The sequence below is a fragment of the Cygnus olor genome, chromosome 3, assembly GCF_009769625.2.
Source record: "Cygnus olor isolate bCygOlo1 chromosome 3, bCygOlo1.pri.v2, whole genome shotgun sequence".
Taxonomy (NCBI): Eukaryota; Metazoa; Chordata; class Aves; order Anseriformes; family Anatidae; genus Cygnus; species Cygnus olor.
In genome coordinates this window covers 109,165,071-109,188,571 of record NC_049171.1, presented here as the reverse complement: position 1 = coordinate 109,188,571, position 23,501 = coordinate 109,165,071, and the positions used below count along the sequence as shown (strand labels likewise).

The window sequence follows — 23,501 nt, the reverse complement described above, 5'->3', positions numbered from 1 at the left end:
AGTGGTCTCAAGTCTAAGAAGAAGCTTCCTAAAATGTGACGATAGGTGGAAAAAATTGAGCAACTCCTTCATATGGTGAAGCTACGAAGATTTAAATTACAACTGCAGTGCTGTAAAGGTCCAGAACTTCTTCCTGCGATACAAGTGGGAAGTGATAAAGGCAGCTACATGAGGTTCTGTAGTTTTTGCTTGCCTGTGTGGTTGCTTTGATGACATTTCTCTTGCTTTTCTCCTTATAATGCTGGCAGGTTTAAACTCTAACACAGGTGTGTGTATGTGTGACAGCCAAAGGGAAGATGGTAAGGGAAAAATAAAACTCATGTGTGTGCATATTTATCCCACGAACTTCATTACTGTTAATCTAATTAATTGGGGTCTCTGAGGTAAATACACTCTGGGTAACTTTTTCAGTAAAGAAACTTTCTTTTTTTTGCTGTGGTACTTTTTGATGGATTGTCTATATCTCCATACCTGAGATGCACGCATGCACATATCACTTCATTTGTCAGTGACTTATGCCATGTATAATGGAGCTGTGGTGGGGCTGCTTGTTCTGTTGTACAGTTTTTTTTTTTCTTTTTGCATAAGATACATCTGGTCTTTTGAAAAGCAGACTTCTTTTTTGAGGAAGCTTTCCAATGAGAAGGAATTACCTTGGAGAGTATTTTTTTTTTTTGATCCATTATCCCACTAAAATTGCTGAATGGCAGAAGCTGGGTAAAATCTTACAGAAGTTAGAAGTAAAAATCCCTCCTTTTGCTCCGCTTACTCTGCAACTCAGTGTCACTTGTGCTGTGTTGTTGTCATTCTGCTGCCAGACCAACAAATGTTGTACTTTGATCCCTTGAAGCAGAGGGTAGGGTGGCACTGTGCCAGGCCGTTCTTACCGAGATGCCTTCTTTGAAGAATCAAATGAAGCACTAACCAAATCGAGTCTTTTCACTTCACTTATGCATTTAACCTTAAAGTTCCAGTGGCCTGCTTTCTTATCAATTTCCTAGGCATACCCGCAGGGCAAAACCTCCCTGGTGCTTTAGGAATTAGGAGAGCTGTGCTGGGCAGACTGCTCTCTGGAGCTGGTGGTCAGTTCCTCATTGTCGATGGCTGCTGCTAATGATGGTAGATGGCTCTTTACCTTACTTGGCAGCAGTATATGCTGAACACCCAAGGACAAACTTCTCTGAGACTAGATGGGTGTTGCAGGAACTTGGACAAACTTTTTTTTTCCTTCTAAATTCAAGCTTTGACACAAGAAATCCATACAGGATTGTACATGAAGAAGCTTATTCTAGCTGAGACTTTCAAGGCCTTTAGGTTGGCGTTAGTTTTTGTGACTGTGGCAATCATGGTACAATCCCTGAGAAACTTGTGTTGCTGTGCAGTCTTAACAGCAGTAGTAGTCCATTTCCCTGACCTTTTTTCCTTTTCCATGGAAAGATGTAAAAAATAATGAATAGAAATAACGCAACAAGCTACATTTGTTGTTTCTGTAGACTAAGTCTACAGATGGAATTTTGCTTGTTCCTCACTTGGCTGTTTTTTTGCAATCCTCTCTTAAAATCAACAGGATTGCTTCCCAGAATGATCTCTGAAACTGTGATTTCATCTGATGTATCATTCAAAAAATTAATGTGCTTCTATCCAAACGTAGAGGTGCCATCCACTTGAGCTCACGGCCTTGCAAACTTAGCTGGCAAAGATCAGACTTGAATTGCGCTGAAGCAGTGAAAGTAGATTTCAGTCTACTTTGGAATTGTGAAAGAGAAAGGGAAGATATTTTCAAATTGAGCTGTCTTTACTTTGATGGGAAATCTTGGAAGAAAGTGGAAGACCTCAATTACAAGTTTGGAATCTCATAGGTAAATATTTTATGATATTTCAAATACAAATCTAATTATGTGTTATCAACTTAATTATGCATTTTAAATTTCTAATGTATTGTGCAGGTCTTCTGATAATGATGAGACAAACCAAAGTGACAGTAGGAAAGAAGAGATTTTCAGAGCATGAAGGCTCTGGAGGGATCTGTGTGAACTTGTACGTTTGTTGCAGAAAGGTAATGAATCTGCCATGGAAGACATGTCAGCATATGCAAAAAAAAAAAGGGGGGGGGCAAAACAAAATCACTTTGAAGAATGCAGAGCACATGGGTTTTCCATACTCTCAGAAGTCAAAGTCTTCTGTAGATAAGGTAGCCATTTCCCAAGCAATGAAATCTGGGCATATAAAATGTATATATGGCAGCTAGTAGCCTATAAAAAGACTGCATATTTAGAAATTGGTTTTAGAAGAACATCAAGAAACTTACTTGAAAACAAGACCTTTTTTTACTGTTCCTTTTTGAAGTAGATGTTGATCACGTAAGCTCAATAATAAAAATTGTTCACATACACAAATGCCTTCTTTGGCCACTTATAAACAAAACAAAAAACACAGCAACCTGAGAGCGAAGTATATTATTTCCAGCTGAGCAGACCTCTACTGAAGCATCTAGCAGACTGTAGTCACATTTAAGCAGATATAACCTGAAATATGGTCTCTTGACAGGCCATACCCATTCATGGGAATAGTGGTGGCAGACTGGCACATGAAATCTGCTTTGGGAGTTCTGAAGTGTTGAACTGGTGAAACGTCATCTGACAGGCTTCTGCGTTCTATATATTTCTGACTTCTGCTCAGTAGCCATCCTAATTTGAAAAAGAACACTTCAGAGTAATGTAATGTATTCCTGAAGCAGTTTTATTTCAGTTACTGCACACACTCCCCTGAGTCCTGCCAATAAAAGCATCCATGTTAAGTAACCAAAGTAGCAATCCCTTACTGTCACACCTTTCTTTAACTAACTTAACTTTAAATTGTCTTACTTTTTTGAACTCAAGTGAAATTTGACAGTTAAACCTGCCGTGTACCCTTCAGATCTATTTAAAGTCACATACTCAAGCTGTGCATGAATTGCGAAGCTTGTACTGAAAGTTGAAACAATGCTTATTTTCATGTTTTCATGCCTTACTCATACAGTGTGCTTCACAGTGGGCTGACCTCATTTTTTCGTTATGAGAGTTTAAACTTAATGTGAAATAAAAGATGAGGTCTTTTTCCTCTTTTCTCTCTTTGAAAATGGACCTCCAAGAGAATGTTGGAGTTCTTTGTAACTAGTTATGTAGTACCTCGGGTCTAATGTTTGACATGTTTATCTAAAATTACATAATTTAATGTAATTTACCTTTGAAAATTAAACCGAGAATTTGTGGTTAATTTTGAGAGGAGAAGGTTTTGCTGTTGCTTTGGTGATATGTTAACTTCTGTTCCACTCTTCCTGTAATGTAAATATAAATAAAGTTACATGCATGTATATCTTTATTACACTGTGCTCAAGATTGTCTGAGTTTCTATGAAAATAAAATTACTTCTGAAATTCCAGTGCATTAAAACTGGGGATGTATGTCCAAGAATATGGCACGCTGAGTTTCCTTTAAGCTTCAGCTGTGAAGTGCCTTGTAGCCTGTTGTCATTTTGCAGAAATATAGTGTTCCCTACAGTTTTCCCCACTTGATTTTTGTAGATGATTTCTCAATGCTTTCTAAAAATTACAGAAGTTTCTAGATATGAGAGCACGTTTATCCCAGAATACTACTGCTTTGGATTGAGTTTTTATTATTTGGAGGAATTGCAAGAAGTCAGTGCTTTCAGGAGCTCCATTCTATTAAGAAAACTGGCTTCCAGCATTGTTTTTTCTTAGCAGAATGCCAGCAAATCTATCAGCTTATATTTGTAAGAAGAGAAATGCTGTTTGTTTTTTTTACTCTTGGTTATAAAAGAGCCCATTTCAGGAGGTCCCTCATTCTCAGAAACACGTTGAAGAAAGTGTTGAGGCATAAGAACAAAAGCTGGAGTAACTAATGTCAGTGAGCTTCAAGTTCTCACGAATGTTGAGAGTTGTTTATTTATGCAGCATTTCCCTACAGAGAAGATAGCTAGGTCATACTACAGATCAGGCTTCCTTTGCCAGCTATCAAAGTGTTTCGTTGCCTCCCTGTGGGCTTCAGGATATCTGAAGAAAATGCCTAACAATTTTTGAAGATGTTTCTTTGAAACAACACTAGCTTGGGCTAGTTGTTCTGAAAACTGCTGTATGCAGCTTTTTCTTGTAATGTGGGACCTTTTAGGCATTCAGCTTCCTGGTTTTTTTTTTGGGGACAACAACTTGTTAGCACCTAAAATCAAGTGGTCTTAAGCAAGTTCAGTTATGGTTTCCCTGCCTCCTGTATGCTGTTGTTTATGGCAGGCCTATTCTCAGATGAGTCGAGTTCACAAATTTCAGTGGTTAGGTTTAGATTAATCTTCTAGGGAGACAGCAGTCTATATCTTGAAGTAAGCTCAGAGGTACAAGATTTTATATCCCTCATGACACTTTTTAGTATTGCTATATTTGCATGTTCTCATCATATGTGTAAATATTTTTGTCTTCATTGTCTTTCTAGATAGACGTGTCCCTCACAGGCTAAGAGAAAGGACTACTGTGGAGTAAACTTGCAGTGTATAAGGAGGATTTCTTTTGTATCTCTGGAATTTCCTGTTACTTGGCTTTACAAATATTACTTAATCCATGCGTTATGCAGCAGGTAGAAGAAAATACCCCATCTTCCCCTTCTTGTTATCTTTTCAGTGTTTGCAGCCTAGAACTTAGAGTGCTTGTTTTTATTAGAAATTTCCCTTTGGCAGTCTATTTTCCAAGTTTGTTTTCTTCAAGTAACCTGGAGTGGCTGGGATACTGCGCCTATTACATTACTGATTAAAATTATTATTATTATAAGTTGATAACTTGTAAGATTATTACAGTCATTATTGTATTTTTAATACTACTGATAATCAGAAATCTGCATCTCCTTCCTGTAATAATACGGTATCCTTCATAGGAGACAAATAAAGAAAGTACACTTCTTAGCATCTACCTGATTCATTCATTAGAGGGCACTGCACATCTACAGAAGAATCAGTGGGATTTGCAGAGAACCTTGGATGCATTTCCAGTGTTGCCATTTCACTTTCCATAGCCGACTCTTCCAAACTGTCTATGGGCAGTGGAAGATGAAATACATTGCTACGATTTAAGCTCAGTTTTGACTAAGACTCTTTGTTTTTGATAGCAGTTTATGGTAATTATATCAGGCTAGAAAATAAAAAATTCAAATTCTATTTGTGTTCTAAAGAAATGTCTTCAGCGCACCATATGATTTGCAATTTGTGTTGGTCTACATGTGATACATACTTCCACATACTGCTTTCTGAATATTAAACCTGGAGTGTAATTACAGCCATTGATTTTAGATTTAGTTCGTGTATATGGTTGGAAATGTTGCTTCCATTGCATCCAGATGCAGAAATGTTGTCATTAAACAACTGCTTTTTCTCTTTCTCTCCACCTCTGTGTACAAACACGTAGTTTGCTTTTGGACATGGATTTGTCTGATGCAAAAATCTTTTTGCAACTGGAGCGAGATTACTTTAAAAGCATTTTTGTAAATTTAACACAGGAGTAGCATGGTTTACAGCAATGAGCATTAGCCTGCACGTTCCTGAAGAGAATGTACAAGCAGTTGTTTTTCCAGGTACTCTGGTGTAAGGCACTAGAAAAATAGAATATCCCTACTTGGATGGAACCTAAGTGGATCAATGGGTCCAACTCCTGGATCCGCACAAGACCACCCTAAAAACAGACACTATTCCTGAGAGCGTTGTCCAAATGCTTCTTCAGCTCTGGCAGTCTCAGTGCTGTGACTACTACCCTGGGGAGCCTGTCCCAGTGCCTAACCATCCTCTGGGTGAAGAACCTTTTCCTCATATCCAACCTGAACCCTACCTATTGCACCTTTGTGCTATTGAGAAAATCCTTCTATGAAATCCTTATATGCTTAGTGGATTTTTATTATCCAGATTGGTTTAGCTTTCCCCTTACACACATTAGCCTACCTTTGCAAGTTTGTTTTGTTATATTTTCCAGACTTCAAAAACGTTCTTCACTTTTTGGGATATGGGACGTTTGTTCTTCTTTATGCTAGACTTCTCTGTTAGACTGGAACATTTAGGTTATACAGACAGTTTTAAAATAACAAAATGATTTTATGACTTTTGTTGCATTTAAGTTTGATTTTTGTCAAACTTGTATCGAACTTGTATTGTACTTAGCATTCCTTTTGCTCCTTGGCTTATCTCCTGTGATTGTCTTGCAAGTGAGTGGCAAAATACAGTAGGATCTAATAAAGCTTGTTTTAAGGAGGCTGGGTTAAAACAATCCTGTCTTGTTTTGAAGGGTCAGTAGCCAGAAGATGGTAGGAAATCCAGCCAACCTCCTTCTGGTGCAAGCTGACGAAGAGGCAGTGCTCAAAACAAAGGGCCTCCTTTGAACTCTAGTGCAGGAACAGTACAAAAGCTTGGAGGGTGTGAGGGTGTTACACCTTGGTCTTGGCTGTCTTTTGGGATTTCTGCCAGCAGTGCTGCACCTGCCTTATTTGTATGGATTCATTTCTAAAAGCAGATGATCTGTACAACTGAAATAAAGGGAAGGCGATACGTATGTGTGTTAAATCCAGAGAGACTACGACAAGGGTAGACTGTTCATTCACGGAGGGATGTATTCCTTAGACCTTTCTGGAAGTTAAGCCTGTGTTGGTCGCTGTCAGCCCTATTTCAGTGCTCGTTGCATGATTAGGCACTTGTGGCTAATGTTTAGCTCCAGTATGACAGATTGCGCTAAGTGAGCTAAAGCTGCCTAGAACGAAAGGTGTGGCTATGATGGCTAAAAACACAAATAAAGCAGTGTCTGGCATTGACAGCTTTTGCACTGAATGTTGAGCTCTGGTCAGGGAAAAAAAATAATGCTGTTATCTGACTCATTTGTATGTCAATTGTGAATGTGTTGTATTCAGTTGGATTTTGGAAAACAATGCTTCCATTTCATACTTGAAGCAAACCACGCGATTGTACTCATTGCAAGGGTGTCTGTTATTCTAGTTCATGCCAGCACATCACTTCACTTTTACCTCTTCTGTCAAAATAAATCTTTCAGTTGTGTGGAATCAGTTTTTGGTGTAATAGTCTGAAATGCTTATCAATTATTTACAGGATTGTTATGAGATACCTCAGTTTTATGGCTAAGCCATAGCTGTAGGCACCATTTTTTTCACTGAGTATCAGGTGAAACACTTCTGTGCTTTAGGCTACAAGGTTTAAGATGAAAATGTAATGATTTTTGGATAAAAGCATAGGTTGTTTTGTAGAAGTCACCTGTCACAGCCAGTTGTTAGGCACAAAATATTAACATTAACCCTTTTACTGCAGTTTTAGTTTACAGTTGTGTTGCTTTGTCCTTTAAGAAAGTTGGAAGTAAATGTGTTAGTACAGCTGTGTTCTCAGATAGGGACTTAATGTATGCTGGTTTTACAAGTTGGCTGTAGTTAGATGCCACTTTATTTTCTGAATAGCTGTGGAGGAACACTTAGTTCTCCCTACCATCCTTCAGGTTACTGTTCTTTACCTTCCCCCCTTTTTTTTTTCCACATGGAAATTCACAGTCCTGGTGGACAAGCTGAACGTGAGCCAGCAAAATCCTCCCCCAGCAGCTAAGGCTCCAAGTCCATCCTGTGCTGTGCTAGCAAGCGGGGAGCCAGCGTGGTTGAAGGATTTGGTAGCCCCAATTCCCCAGCGGCCAGTTTGGGCTTTATTGTTGACACCGGTATACCGAAGCGATGCCACTGGAAGGCTGTTGAGATGCTTGGGAGGATGGAGTGGAGTGTGTGGTGGAGGAGAAGGAGAAACGGGGGGAGTGGGCTTATTAAATCTGGAGGAAAGGAGAGTCAGGAGGGGGTGAACCTTCCTGCTGTTTTCCACCATGTGATGGGGTTGGGGAGATGGAGACTTCAAGGGAAATCCCGATGAGCTATTAGGGAAAAAGAAATCACTGTGAGGGCTTTCAGATGTTGTAACAGGTTTTCCACAGAGGTTGTGGCCTCTCTATTGTGAGAGCAATTCAAAACTCAAATTTGGCCCTGGGCAGCCTGATGTAAAGTCCTTTCCTGCCTGAGTTACTGACTTGGCTGTTAATTGCTAGTGAGGTGAGAGTCCTTGTAATATTATGTTTTTAAATGTGACGTTTTACTGAAGTTGTTCGTCCAGCTCTCATGTTCCAAAAGCTTGTCACCTACATGTCACAAACTTAACATTTGATCTCATGCTGTAGAATGGTACATATGTGGATCTCCTTCCTCTCTAACTCCTCCTAGGAGGTAACACATTTAACGGGTTCTTTTTTGGAGATGCAAGGTGAATCAAAGTAGCTTTTAGGTAAATGTGTGTGCCTGAGTTCATCTGTACATGGGGGACTGATGGCTGCTGCTCTCATCTTAACTGAGAATGAGCTTAGCAGAGAATTTTGTGTCTTGCCTGTGTCACTAATGCACCTGATTATTTTCTTAATTTATATAACAAATATGAGCACGCCAAATCAGCAAGTTGTTGGATTTGTTCTTCTTAGGTCAAACTTCTGGATTTGCACGTACCAAAATGCTTGTAATACTTACTGTATGTGACTTTCAATGTTCACAGCAACTAGAAGAAAAGAGTGAGGATGAAGAAGATAAAGAATGCTTAAAGCAAGCAATAACAGCTCTACTGAATCTTCAAAGCAGTATGGAACGGATATGCTCCAAAAGTCTTGCAAAACGAAGGCTTAGGTAAACATGTTTCCATTTTTCCTGCTTTCTGCTCTTAGTGCTTTGCTATAAATCCAGGGCTCCCAGTTTCCTCTTTTAGTAAACAATGAACAAAATAGTTTGTGACAAGCCTGCTTTTTCAGAGGAAGTGACATCAAAGCCAAGATAATTTGTTATTGTTTTAAAACCGTTCGAATTTCTGTGTGTCCTTGCTTACTGGTAGTTGAAACGTTCCGAAAATTCACTGGTAAGTAGAAAGCTACAGCATTTGCAAGTTACACTCAGATTAAAAATACCCTAAAAATATTTTAAAAGTGCATTTGTGTGATTAGAAGGAAATGTTCTTGAATTTGAAACTGCTTAAAGCAATTTGAAGAGCTTTATGTGCAACGGCTAGTTAAAGTTATAGCTGGATAACAGAAATAGATACGTAGATAACATTTGGTAGCAATGTTAGAATGAAATCTTGGATTATATCGTTTGTCATTTGATTTAATGTTAATGGTTATTTTCTTAACCAGTTATTTAAACATGTTAAAACTGTACTTTTGATCTTAAGGTTGTTTTAGTATTTTCTTTGCCCAATAAGATTTCTACTGTTAAATGTTGTATTTAGGCTTGGACATGAATGCATTTTAACAGCTTATTTTCTCTGAATGTGCTTCTTTAAATTAATGCTTTCTAAAATTGTTTGTCAGCTATGAGAATGAGTGATGTACTAGGCTAAGAAGCACTAACAGCCTGACTACTTCTGGTTGCCTGTGTTTAGGTAAAACATTTGTTGCATAGAAGCTAAGTGGGAACTTTGTCAGTTGGTGCACTTATGAAAAACATTAGTCAAGCCTTGTAATAGTGCTTTCAGGAGAAGAACCTGATACTCAGTGTTTAAACTGTATTCTCAGTGGAGCTCTCACCACTCAGAGAGATTATCTTGTGTTTTTGTTGCTAGTGGTGATTGTGATTTTTAAGTCATCGTATACTAATAGGCTGCCTTTTTCCCATCCTACGTTGAAGTGAATCTGCATGCCGATTCTATACTCAGCAGATGAAGGGGAAACAGCTAGCAATTAAGAAAATGAATGAAATCCAGAAAAATATTGATGGTTGGGAGGGTAAGGACATCGGCCAATGCTGTAATGAGTTCATCATGGAAGGAACGCTCACGCGCGTAGGAGCAAAGCATGAGAGACACATATTTCTATTTGATGGCTTGATGATTTGCTGTAAGTCAAATCACGGCCAGCCAAGACTTCCTGGTGCTAGCAATGCAGAATATCGTCTAAAAGAGAAGTTCTTCATGCGAAAGGTACAAATCAATGACAAAGACGACACTAATGAGTACAGACATGCTTTTGAAATCATCTTAAAAGATGAGAACAGTGTTATTTTTGCTGCTAAATCAGCTGAAGAGAAAAACAACTGGATGGCAGCATTGATATCTTTGCAATATAGAAGCACGCTGGAAAGGATGTTGGATGTAACGATGTTGCAGGAAGAAAAAGAAGAGCAGATGAGATTTCCAAATCCTGAGCTCTATAGGTTTGCAGAACCTGACTCTGAAGAGAACATTGTGTTTGAAGAAAACATGCAGCCCAAATCCGGAATCCCGATCATCAAGGCAGGAACCGTTGTCAAGCTTATCGAGAGGCTGACTTACCACATGTATGCAGGTGAGGCACTTTATTTCGATAACCAGAGCAGCTGATGACTAGTTTATGCTTCCTATTTTCTGTAAGAAGTATGTATAGCAAAATATATACAGTATGTAGAAAGTGAATGTGCTTTGCAGTGCACAAATTGTGAAATGCATTTTGAGTTAAGGTTCGGAATTTGAAATTTGCACTGCTGTAGCAGTTAAAAATACAAATCCTTTTTGGCTGAACGTAGTGGGATAGGTATGTGCATAAGGTTATTCTCATGTGAGGAATGGGGGGGGGGGGGGTGTCAGGGTCCAGCAGGAATTGAGCTCCAGACGATACTTCTTCCTGTATGCCCCAGGCTACAAGAATTGCCTTCCCTTGAGACTTCCACGGCTGGGTGGCACATGAAGGGGCGCTAGCACTGCAGACAAGAATTGTGGGCCCAGTTTCTTCAGTTAAGAGTTGCACTTTATAATCTATTACCTGTGTCCATGCTGATGTCAAATGAATAGATCAAATAACAGCTTGCTAGAAGCAGGCACTTCCATAATTTTCACCTTATTCAGAAGTTCAGTGGGGATTTGATTCAAGAACTTTTGACTTCAGGTTTTTGTTTGTTTTGTGAAGATATGTTTATTTTTGTGAAGATATGTTAATGTATGTGTGGTGAATGGCATATCTGTGAAATAGGATGGCTCATCCAGTCCAATCTGCCTGTAGTTTTTCTTGATAATTCTCAAGGATTTTTATAAGCTGTGACGAAAAGCATAGGCTTGGGTTTGTTCATTTGTTTTCTTTGATTCTACCTGTATGGGCACTTATTCTAAACTTTATGCATCTTGGTATAAGTACTTCTCATATTCAGCTGCAGATTTTTGTCTGTCTTTTCACTCCTTACTCCAAGAAATTGTTCTTCTGCAGCTCTATCTTGATGAAACTGGAGTCCAGCGTAGAGCAGGAATGTTTGTTTGGAAGAAGCCAGGAGTAAACAGAATATAATCAATATAGTTTAGTACTTTTATTTTTAAAGTGCTTCCAAATAAGTCTGTTTACGCCATTACTTTTGTTGCTCTTCTCCATACTACATTCAGTTTAGCTTTCCTATCACTTATTAGAAACACAAATGCAATGTCTTGCTGGCAGTTTTTACCAGAGAAGTTTTGTGCCTGTCTTCATTTTCTTGTGTTTTTATAAACTTTTAGCTGTTGGCTTCAAATTTTACAGGCATGATTTATGACATAATTTTATGGTTTTGGAAGTTAGAGTAAAACAATTCAGTGTTAGAGAAAGGAAGAGTGGCTTTTTTTTTCGTTGTTCTGTTTTGAGCTAAAATTGTATTTGGCAGAGAATTAGCAGAACCAGTACTGCTTTAGTGACACACTTGCTTCGCTTTGGCTGGCTTGCATACCACTGGGAAATCATCTTCCCTATGCAGAGGGACTCTTGTTGTACCCAAATCTATTGGTTAGATGCACTTTCAGTTCCGCAGTCATTTAAATCCCTGCTCTCAACAGCCACAGTTCAATAAAACCTGAAGTTGGTTGTTGCTCGAAGCCTCCTGTTAGAGTTGTGCAATGTTGACCAAACCACTCTTTGGCTCAGCTGAGAATATGGGTACTGCAAAATAGCCTGAAGCACTTGGATCTGTGTCCCCCCCCCCCCCAAAAAAAAAAAATAGGGGAACGAAAGAAAGAAATGGGTTGTCTTGTGATGTATTTAGCCCATCTCTGTAACCTTAGAGATCTGAGCGCAACATGCGTGGATCCGATGCTGAATTGCTCGGTTGTGTGTCATTTCTCTAAGCTCTTATCTTTCATTACATAGCTTCTGGTTTGCAGTTGGTTCTCTGTGGGGACAAATGTAGTCATTCTAACCATTCTTTGCTGTCTTTTCCAGGGAAACAAAGGAATAGATGTAGTGACTCAGCCAAAAAGGCTCTGTTGTACAGGAAACGAGGTCCATTTACTATGTAAATCATTCAGTGCTTTGTTGCATTTTATGAGATGCAGTGAGTAGGGCAACAGCTTTCCATAGTAACCCTTTAGCTGTTCTTCTGTGCGTGCATCAGCCGAGTGCAGGGCTTCTCTTTTGCTTTCAGGTGTAGGAACATGAGTGTCCCTGTGGCATCTAGCTAAACAGCTATAAGTTGTGGATTTTTTTATTGTCCCACAAAGGATTATGCGTGTGATTGTCATCTTAAAAGAATTGTATTGACTTTATATACATATGCCAGAACAGCAAGCTGTTACTTATTTAATGTGTCTTTCCTCAAATGCAGCGTGGTTATGGTAGCCCTGCATCTGACAATGTCAAGGCAGTTGTTTGCTGTAGTTGGGAGTCTTCTCTTCCAAGTCAAATACTGTAAGGAGTAATAATAGATAAGGTTGCAAAGGTTATGCCAGTTTGGTGGAAATAGCTGAAAAAGTGGAGTTAGTGGCAGGGTATGAGCCCTCCAGCCACCACCGGAGGTAGGGCAGGGAGACAACCCTGGGGGCTGCCTGGCCAGGAGGTGCAGCAGGCTGTCAAAACCCTCCTCTGGTGGAGCAGCAGAGCTGGGAGAGGTCTCCTAAAGCAACTTGCCTTGTGTTTTTACCCAACAGATGCTGCCCTCTAATTAAAAATTCAGATTCTGACCCCATTTCCATATTCTGGTGGCTTTTACTTGTTTTAATGTGTTTCTGTGGTTATCATCTCCTCCTCCTGATGCTTGCTTAAGAGCAGCTCGGCTAGGTGGTACCAAGATTTGAAAGTCATGGCAATTTTTTTTTTTTATCTATAGGGCAGTGCTCTTCTATTTTTAAGGCTTTGATATGTTAAGAGTGCTTGTGCGTCATCATAGTGTCCGTTTCCTTTCTTAAGGAATTCAAGGGTGATTATTTATAAATCCTTGTAGAACAAGTTATTGTTCTTTTTTAGCTTTCAAATTGGCTGTATTGAAGAGAGAATTATCACATGAGCAGACATCCTGACTAACCAGTGTGTTGTCTGTATTTTTTTAACACTTGCTCATATATTGTACGCTATTTTGAGTTGCAGATTTTGCTAGTAAGATAACAGAGTTAGATTTCATTTTCTGATTTACTTCATTTGAAATTCAATATGTATTGTAGATTTAGACACTGAGTCTACCTGTAAATAACAATAGCTATGACTCAGAGCTTGCAGTGATCTGAAAATGTTAATTGCTATGGAGCCTTGCTTCGCTTTCACGCAGACAAATACTGTTTAGGGCAGTTGCTGCCTACTACAGAATGCAAGCTGTGAAAACATGAGCTATTGTGTTTAGTTAAATTCTTGCTTTTTAGGACACAAAAAAACATATTTGCATGATGAGGACGATGGGGACAGGGATCACATTCTTTGTGCAAAAGGATTTGGAGACTTGCCTTTGAGAAGGCTTTTTAGACTATACGGTTTCAAGGAGAGGTGAGAGGTGTCATGATAAGAAAAACAGTAATGAAGGAAATTGAGATGATAAAGCATACTAGCCGATGTATTGTTTAGGAAATGGGAATTAGCATACAACAGAAATGCAAGGAAATGCTGTGTGGCACAATACACGGTTAATCTGTGCGGCAGATTACAGTAAACTAAACGAAGAAGTGGGATTTCAAAAAAGGTAGGGTGTTCATTCATATGGACGAGATGCTGGTAAGTAGTTTGAGGATTTTTATAAAGGTCTTAAAATCCCAGGAAACAAATCCAATTGTGTAATTGATGTTTGATAGTTTTGGGTCAAATAATGCTGGGTTTCTTCCTGCATTACAGCCTATAAGAACTCCTGTTTCAAGTGCTATATGCTGTTCAGCCACTCTGTATTAGAAAAATTACCTTTTTTTGAAAAATATATATGCATTTAATATGTAAAGCCATTGCAACCTGCTCATTAGTTTTGTTTAGTGATAGCAATGCTAACTTGGTTTCTAGTCCGCTCTGTCTAGTGCCAGCATGCTGTCACTGCATTTCCTCATACTTGAAAACAAATGGTTTTGCTTTTGTAATGAAGGGAAGTGCATTGCTTTTTGTTTTGAATACTTGTTTCTAAAGCTGATTTGAATATTTTGAAGATACTGATATGTACTTAATCAGTTAATATGAAATCTACTTATTTTCTGGAAGTAAAATAAACTCAGTATGACTGTAGGCTAACTGAAAAAATACCTAGCCTACCTTAACCACAGTTGGTCATAAGTTGTACCTGTTTTGGGAAAACATTCTCCCCTAGAAGAGAGAGCTATGCCAAATACAAAGTTACTTGTTTTGTTTTCTGAGTTACTTGTCTTGATCTTTGTCAAAAACAATTGTTTACTAGATGGCTCTTAAATAAAATGATCTGTTATTTTCAAAGCTGTTGGAAGAGAATCCAATCTTTTAATAATTGAAGGGAAAGTAATTTTTATGATTTGTCAAACAGAATTAAAATTGCTTTAAAATTCTGCTTTTTATTGCTATTTTAAGAGGTTGTGAATTGTTACCAAAGCAGTTTCATTTTACACCATCTTCTTTCTGCATTTGATACTCTAGCATCTTTCATTTTGAAGGATACAATTAACTTATTTTCAAGTATAAAACAGTAGATAATTGCTGACACAGGCATTATTCTTTGTCTTAGATCCCAACTTTGTTCGGACTTTTCTCACAACATATAGATCCTTCTGTAAACCTCAAGAGTTGCTGAGTCTACTAATAGAAAGGTATGCCACTGTTAAAATATTGTTCATATGAAGTGCAATATTTTGTTTAAATTTTTACATGGAGTAGAATTTGTAGGATTCTTGTTTTCCAGTTGGCTTTGTTTTACTCCAAACACTTGAAAAAGTTGTCAAAATCAAGGATGACAAAGAGTACAATTAAAATGCACGAGTTATATCCAGAAGTTTAAGGATTGTTTAGGTGTCTTCAGTAACTTCCAGTGCCCCACAGTTCTGTCTTGGAAATCCATATTAATATTGATTTTAGAATCTTCCTGTGTTTAGCAAAACATAAGATCCTGACATGTAGAAACCATCTGAATTTTGAGCTATCTTTAATCAACACGTACTCATTTGAGCAAGATTAGTTTAATAGGTGACTGGTACTTATCCCCAAATTCTGTGCTAGGTTTGAAATTCCAGAGCCTGAGCCAACAGAAGCTGATCGTATTGCAATGGAGAATGGAGACCAGCCCCTTAGTGCTGAGTTAAAAAGATTTCGGAAAGAGTACATACAACCTGTGCAGCTACGGTGAGTACTGCAGCAATGAGAGCCAACCTGACCTCCTTTTAAGTTTTTAAAGTAACCAACCTTTGGATGCAGGGGCTCTTTTGGATAGCCAGGAGCCTTTCTTGTAGATGCTTTGATAGACAGCATAGGGGAGCAGTCAGACATTTTGACTTTGCTGCTTGAAAATCTGGTGGGAGTTTGAACTCATGGCATGAAAGGCCTTGGGAAAGGCTTCTGCTGAGTTTTAGGCTATTAGTCTGCAAATCAGTTTCTTGTGCTCATGGCTTTTATGGAATCCGTGTTTGTGCAAACTTGTACACTGTAAACTTGCCACAAAGATATATATAGAGAATGTTTTAAATGTTATTTTAATGAATAGTAACATTACTATGGCTTCTTTGAATGTAAAGAAAAAAATGCTTATAGCTGATGAAATGCAGACAGTAGAATAATCCTGTTTGTTCTGCTATTCTGATATTCCTGTGAACTAAAAGCCTTGAAATGCTAGATATGAAGACAGACCATGTGGAATACTTACTGATCTTTTTCTTCTGCAGAGTATTAAATGTATGTCGACACTGGGTAGAACACCACTTCTATGACTTTGAAAGAGATGCTGATCTTTTGCAACGTTTGGAGGAATTCATTGGAACAGTAAGAGGTACTTACGTTTTCTTAAGTGCTGGTCTTTATAAAGCATTCCTTTTCCAAGGTATGGAATGGGATAACTTTGCCCGACAGTGAGTGGATAAAAAAACAGGGCTGACAGTTTATTAAATACTTAAATTCTGTTAAATTCTACAATGTCTGGCCTTTGTTCAGAAGAAAGAACGCTTTGTTTATACCTTTATTTGATAAGTTCTATGCTATAAGGTGACTGAAATCAATGACAAATTATGAGAATTGAGTGATGCTCAGGACAGAATAATTGCTTTGATTGTCCTCTTAAACAATACACAGGTGTAATTTTTGTAAAAGTTTGGTGGAAACCACTGGTTTGTTAAAGCAAGGGTTTTCTAGGTATTTCACAGTGCATATCAGGCCTGTAGGTCACCTTCCAATGGTGATTGTACAGGTCTTTCACATTCCCTTACAAGAACAACTGGGACTGCTACAGGAGTAGTTTGTAGGAAAATATTACAGTAGAGAAGTATTTCATGCTTATTTAGCAATTTAGAAGAGGTGGAGAATGAGGCAGCTAGTTTAATGTGGATTACTGGTAAATTTTCAGTAGACTTGCCATTTCACATATGAAATTCTTATGGTGTAGAGCTAAACAGGCGTTTGTCCTTTGGGTTTTATTCTCAGCTTTGATGATAAATACAGTTGAGGGAGAAGCTTCTCCCTGTTCATTATTCTTCCCTTCTATGCCTTCTGAGGAAAGCCATGTACTCTTGCCCAAAGTAAAAAGTTCAGGTTGTTCACAGAAATGCACTTTGGACAAAAGAAAGTTAGTTTCCATACACTGTTTCCATAAACTCATTGTAAAGTCAGAAAAGAGAAAAATGCCACCTGATTCAGAGCAGGAGCCAAATTTAGATGTTCTGAATTGTGCTTGGGCAAACCTGACGTGCTCAGCATTGGCTGTTGAGGGTTTCTTCATAACATGTCTGAATGCTTTGAGAGTTGTTTGGGAACACCATGTATGCACTTCTAATGAATATATGGTTGCTTAATTGTATTGGCGGCATGGGGATGGGTATTGAATCAAAAATTTCCCAATCATACAAACCTCTGGGAAAAGTATTAAGACTAAATAGTAATTTTCTCTCTTTGTGCCAGGCAAAGCAATGAAGAAATGGGTTGAATCAATCACCAAGATAATCAACCGGAAAAAGCAGGCACAAGCCATTGGGCCAAGTCACAACATTACTTTTGAAAGCCCACCTCCAGCGATCGAATGGCACATAAGCAAACCAGGACACACAGAGACTTTTGACTTGCTCACTTTGCATCCAATAGAAATTGCTCGCCAGCTCACTTTACTTGAGTCAGATTTTTACAGGTAACTTTCCTCCATTGAAAAACACATGACACAAACCAAAATATCCTCCAGCATGAAATTGTTTCTGCGGGCCCCTGCTGTGAAGCCCCACGGTAGGTCAAGGGACTTTACCGATGCTGTATATTAATTGTTACTTTTTCAGACAAAAAATCTAAAAACTAGTATTTGTTTTGTCATCCCCAAGCGAACGTGCAGTACCTGTGACTGATGCATACTTTTAATTGCATTGTGCTGCAGGTTTCTCCTTATGCTTTCTGAGTAAATCAGCCTTTGAGAAGCATGAACGTGAATTAAATCGGTTTCCTTCGTATCCTAGTTTGTGAAGCAAATTATGGACCATGTCAGATCTCACCAGATGTCTGTGAGAGCTTGTTAAGATGCTGGAAGCTCACATTTTATTATGGTGAATGAGATGTGGACTTCATTCTTCATTTAGATGAACAGAGGTGGTTAATAGTCATATCAGTTAAGAAATATTTACACGCTAGAAAAGAAGCACAGAAATATAAGTCACTTGAGTCATGTGGTGAGCCTAAGATCACAGAATTGATACCTTAAGAATTCAGTTCCAAATATTAATTTCAAATTCCCTGGAAATGAAGAGGATTTGGAAAAATAGTATCTTCTTTCACACTTGTGATTACATTTTTTGATACATGCATCTACTTTTTTTTAGAGCTGTGCAGCCATCTGAACTAGTTGGAAGTGTGTGGACAAAGGAAGATAAAGAAATTAATTCTCCTAACCTTCTCAAAATGATAAGGCATACAACTAACCTCACTTTGTGGTTTGAAAAGTAAGTGACTTTCCTAAAATATGCACCTAGTCCGTTACTGGACATGTACAGTACTTTCAGAAGTATATTGTGAAAAAATTGGTTCTGGGAGAATTTCAGTTTAAGTAGTGTTTAGATGCTACAGCTGGTCCCTGAGATAATTTTACCATAATGATTTCAGCTTTTTAGTCTTTTAATTCTTAAAAGCAAACTTTCTTCTAAACATTTTCAGAACTGTTGAATAATTTGATAAACTTTTCATACTTATGTGTGTTACAACTTAATATTTTCTTATGGAAAACTCTTCAACACTACAATACAAAATCAAATGTTCTTGTTTATTTAGATGTATTGTAGAAACAGAAAACCTAGAGGAAAGAGTAATTGTAGTGAGCCGAATAATTGAGATCCTGCAAGTTTTTCAAGAGCTAAACAACTTTAATGGCGTCCTTGAGATTGTCAGTGCAATGAACTCTGCAGCAGTGTATAGGTTGGATCACACATTTGAGGTACAGTGATGAAATGTTCTCCATTTTTGGTATGAAAGTGTAATGCAGTACACCTTAGCTACATTGAAAGCTTACCTTTTCAGTAGGCATGTCCTTCAAAGAAGGAACAAGGAAGGTAAATCTCCCAACAACCAAATCAATTAGGGTGTAAGAGTTGTTTTTTTATTTCTGGGTTTCAGAAGAAAGAAATCAATCCTCACTTCAGAAAGGCAGAAAAAGGTAGCAAGATCCTGAGATGGTGGGGCACTGTCCTTGTGGTCACTGACTTAAATATCAGTGGGAGATGCTTACTCTCAGTATTGTTGCTGGCTTAACGCCATTACACTGGTTTTCCAAATAACCTGTTTCATCTCTCTGTAGCAAATTCCAAGTCGTCAGAAGAAGATTTTGGAAGAAGCTTATGAACTGAGTGAGGATCACTATAAGAAATACTTGGCAAAACTCAGGTCCATTAATCCTCCTTGTGTGCCTTTTTTTGGTAAGTATGTTTGGTTCTGAATGAGCTATATCATGCATAAACATTTGGAAAATTATGAGCTGAGGCACTAAACAAAAGTATGAACAATAGTGAGAATTCAGTTTTAACAGGATATTCGGGTTTGAATTTCAGCTGCCCAGACATCAAAGCATTTTCCCTGGCTTGCTTAAACTAGCAGCAGGACTGATTGTGTAAAGGAAATTGTTAATTGCCTGTATGTGAAAGAAATGTTAAATTGACTAATAATTGCATATGTTATTTGTGGCAAGAATAAGTATACCTGGAATATCTTAATTACATAGTTATTCATTTTTTCTTTAAATGCAGTTTGAAATGTTGTGAGTTAAATGGAAGGTGGGCACGTTAGAAATATTTACTAGCAGGTAAGAAGGGAACATGCCCACATACTCCCAGAGAACTTCAAGAAATAAAAATAGATTTTGGTAAAGAACCCTGTTCTGGATCATCAGACTGAGGAGTTCTTTCAAGTAGAATGCTTGGAATTTCTGAAGTTTAGCAAATTATGAAGTTAGGCAAAAGGTATTGCTGCTGCTTGGACATTTGCTGCAGTTCTCATTCACAGTACATTGTACTTGTCCAGCACAGACTTCACAGTTGAAAGAAAATGGTGTTGATAGCTTTTTTGGCCTTTCACAAATTTGGGAAACATAAACTCCAGAGCTCTTCAAGGAAAGATAAGGTTAGCTAAGAAACCTTCTGTCCTGCTTCAGAGATGACTAGAGGTTAGCATGATGACACATGAATAGTTCTATTTACTTCTCAAGCTGTGGTCAGAAGAGTCGTATGACAGTTCCAGCTAGGTCGTTCATGAACTTGAGATGAACTCCTCTCTCTAATCATCATGATTTGATGTAATTATGAGGGCAGGAGTGGAACAGAAGAATAAAACTCAGAAATACTTTTTTTGGGCTTAGCTGGGATCTCTGGTGGAATAGAGCTGAGTTCCAGCAGAATAGTTGAGAGAAAGCAGTTCAGTTCAGTGTAGTCTTGTCTTGCAAATTGCTAGTAGTGTTCAGTTGTGTGAGGTTCCTAAACAATGGGAGGATACATAAACCTTGAGATTTTGATGCAGAAGTCAGAGTTCACAAGAAGGCATATTAAAATATTTAAATTACTGCCTTATTTGAAAATGAGCTGTGACTTATTGACCCCAACTGAAAATTTTTCTAAGTAATTAAAATCCACAAATTAAGTTCTTTAAGAATTCTTTGTATTCCAGCCATATGCCTTCCCACTTGTTTTGTATTACATATTTAGAATCTCTTTTGTGTTCTCGTTAGGAATTTACTTAACTAACATTTTGAAAACAGAAGAAGGCAACCCTGAATTTCTAAAGCGACATGGGAAAGAACTTATAAACTTCAGCAAGAGAAGAAAGGTAGCTGAAATAACAGGAGAGATACAGCAGTACCAGAACCAGCCATACTGTTTAAGAGTAGAATTTGACATCAGGGTAAGTGGCATTATTTCCATGTGTCCACACATTGAGGTACTTCTGTCGTGATAACATCAGCTGATAGAGACTGAATCAGAGATGAGCAGAAGGCTTGCCATAAAATCTCTGTCGTCTGTAAGAGAAGGCAGAAAGCTCAATGCTTGCAATTTGGTGGGGGGGGGTTGATAGTTTTGTTTTTGTGTTCTTGTTTTTTTTTTTTTTTTTTTTTTTAATTTCAGCTGTTGGAGTGTTGGTAGATAGATCTTACTGGTCAGTGTTAACAGTAACAGAAACTGCCAGATTCTCACTGTCCTTCACTCAGTTGCCTTTGTTTGTCACTGGCCTGTAGTGAGCCCAGTTGTCTTTTTCCTCCTCTGTTATTCTTCCTTTACGTTTTCAGGTTTACCTGATAACACTGCATTTACTTCATGTATTGGTGATGATGCTCACAGTTTTGTCCCCTTGTGTGCTTGTTCTCCTTGGTTTGTGTGTTCCTCCCTAAGCAGTCCTCTGCTTGCTTTTCTTTCTCCTTTTTCTTTAAATGTATTTTCAGCTATGTATTCTCAAAGAACCATAGGACTGTTTATCTTAAGAGACTGCAAGATTTTCTCTTGGTATTTTTTTTCTCCTCAGGGTTTGACAGAATGTGTTCTGAGAGCAGTCTTCCCCTGCATCAATGTAGAGATGGGCTGTACAACTTCTGAGGGTGCTCAAGCTAACCTGGTCTGCTTTTTGCACTGCAGAAAATATTTATGGTACTAGCACAGTTGTTTCTTCAGGTCAAGCATAGCGCTAGGAATGTCCACCAGAGGGCTGGCAACAAGCATTTACTAACTTAAAAATCTATTGCTGCTTCTGACTTGAACATTTTCTCTCTTCTATGGAGCAGTTGGGATCACTTGTGCAATAGAAACAAGCACCAAAGAAATAGCTTAGCTGATGTAATTTTTTTTACCTTCTTCTATTTCAGAGATTTTTTGAAAACCTGAATCCAATGGGAAACAGCATGGAGACAGAATTTACAGATTATCTGTTCAACAAGTCCCTAGAGATAGAGCCACGAAATGTCAAGCCTCCACCAAGATTTGTTAGTATTCTCCCCCCCCCTCCCAAATGCTTACATTTGTCTTTCAGAGAGAGGTGATTTATTTGGCATTTTGATTTTGTTTGGTGTGTTTTGATTTTGTGTGACGCTTTGTTTCTGTTTTGTCATTTCAGCCCAAAAAGTACAACTATCCTCTCAAGTCCCCAGGTGTTCGCCCATCTAATCCAAGGCCAGGTACCATGAGACATCCTACGCCCCTGCAACAGGAGCCAAGAAAAATTAGTTACAGTCGCATCCCAGAGAGTGAGACCGAAACCACAGCATCTGCACCAAACTCTCCACGAACACCTTTGACCCCACCCCCTGCTTCTGCTACTTCGAGTACAACAGATGCCTGCAGTGTATTTGACTCAGATCCTTCCAGTCCTTTTCATGCAAGTAGGTGAAAATGGATAGTCTGCCAATACTGTGTATTAGATTTTGTGGTCTTAAACAGGTAAAACCATGTTTAGTCTTGACTGTCTCTATAGCCACTTTAGTCTCCTTGCAGTGGCAAAAACTTTGGGTGCATTTTACTCCATTTTTATTATAAGTTTTCACTGTAAAGGGAGAAACTGAACAGAATTAGACATGCTGGGTATTACATTTCTTTGGACAAACTGTCAAAACAGAAAGGCAGAGGTATATCTTTCTTGCTCATGTATGTCCTAAACAGCTGTGGGATTTGCTGCCATATATATATATGTGTTGAATGTATTCAGTGAGTACCTGTTCGATGGTGACCCATAAGAATAGAAATGAATGTTCTGCGGATGCCTTATTTTGCTGTCTGCTATTGCAAATTGGCTTAAGGGTATGCGGATGTTTTTCCTGAATGTCTTAAAATCAGTATTGCCCTGCTATAAATGCATCAGGACCAATCAGCACCTATTTTTCTTCTGTCTTAACATACAAGGAAGCTTATACTATATGGTATGCTTTCAATACTTCATATTGTACATGTAGGAGGGCTGTCAAAGGAAATACAAGGTTAGTGCCCTGTTGAGCTGGTTGCCACAAGGGGGTGAAGTGACTTGCTAAAAAGCAAAGGTTGCTTAGCAGAGCAGTGGCACTTCTGAGTGTCCTCGCTAGGTCTCCCAAATACTTCTTCATGAGAAGATATTTCTTCATTGTTGGATTGACCCACTGACTTCAGGTTCAGGATATTGTTTTAGTGCTTTTGTGTTACAAGGACAACTTTGTGGTGTGGGTTTTGGTCTTAAGGATTACTTAAGAAAGCACAGGAACTGGTGGCCACAGATGATTGCAGCTCAGAAAAGCAGTTTGTTTGGGATGTGCAAGATAGAGGGTTGTTTAGCTGTATATTTCTTTAACACCTTCTTGTTCCATGCTGCTTTTTACAAACAAGTAATTTACTAAAGTAAAAGCATGCTGCCTTTAATGATATCTTTATTGACAATGCTAAGGGAAATATACCGTGTTGAACAAAAGTTCATCATTATCAGGATTTTTCTTTTTATGCCCACTAGGATCTGCTTCTGTGTCATCCATAAACTTTACCAAAAATTCAGATGAAGCTCATGTTCCCCCTCCAGTTCCTCCTCGAAGAAGACCGGAGTCTGCCCCAGCTGAATCCTCCCCATCAAAAGTAAGTAAGACAAAAAACGGGCGTTTTTCTGGGAG

At 38.4% G+C, this 23,501-nt stretch overlaps 1 protein-coding gene across 4 annotated transcripts in view; it reads left to right on the top strand.

Moving 5' to 3' along the window:
* Positions 1–23,501, top strand: part of SOS1 (SOS Ras/Rac guanine nucleotide exchange factor 1) — a 64,820-nt gene that overhangs the window by 22,724 nt on the left and 18,595 nt on the right. For all 4 annotated transcript variants that reach the window (XR_005818594.1, XM_040553117.1, XM_040553118.1 and 1 more), the window contains 13 exons: positions 8,602–8,729; positions 9,723–10,378; positions 14,961–15,042; positions 15,449–15,571; positions 16,108–16,211; positions 17,333–17,555; positions 18,232–18,351; positions 18,677–18,839; positions 19,200–19,317; positions 20,619–20,791; positions 21,744–21,860; positions 21,992–22,256; positions 23,348–23,466. Coding sequence is in view for 3 of the 4 variants with exons in the window: in XM_040553117.1 (XP_040409051.1) it covers positions 8,602–8,729; positions 9,723–10,378; positions 14,961–15,042; positions 15,449–15,571; positions 16,108–16,211; positions 17,333–17,555; positions 18,232–18,351; positions 18,677–18,839; positions 19,200–19,317; positions 20,619–20,791; positions 21,744–21,860; positions 21,992–22,256; positions 23,348–23,466 (2,391 nt within the window). In the remaining variant the exon portion in view is untranslated. The remainder of the gene's footprint in view (positions 1–8,601; positions 8,730–9,722; positions 10,379–14,960; positions 15,043–15,448; positions 15,572–16,107; positions 16,212–17,332; positions 17,556–18,231; positions 18,352–18,676; positions 18,840–19,199; positions 19,318–20,618; positions 20,792–21,743; positions 21,861–21,991; positions 22,257–23,347; positions 23,467–23,501) is intronic.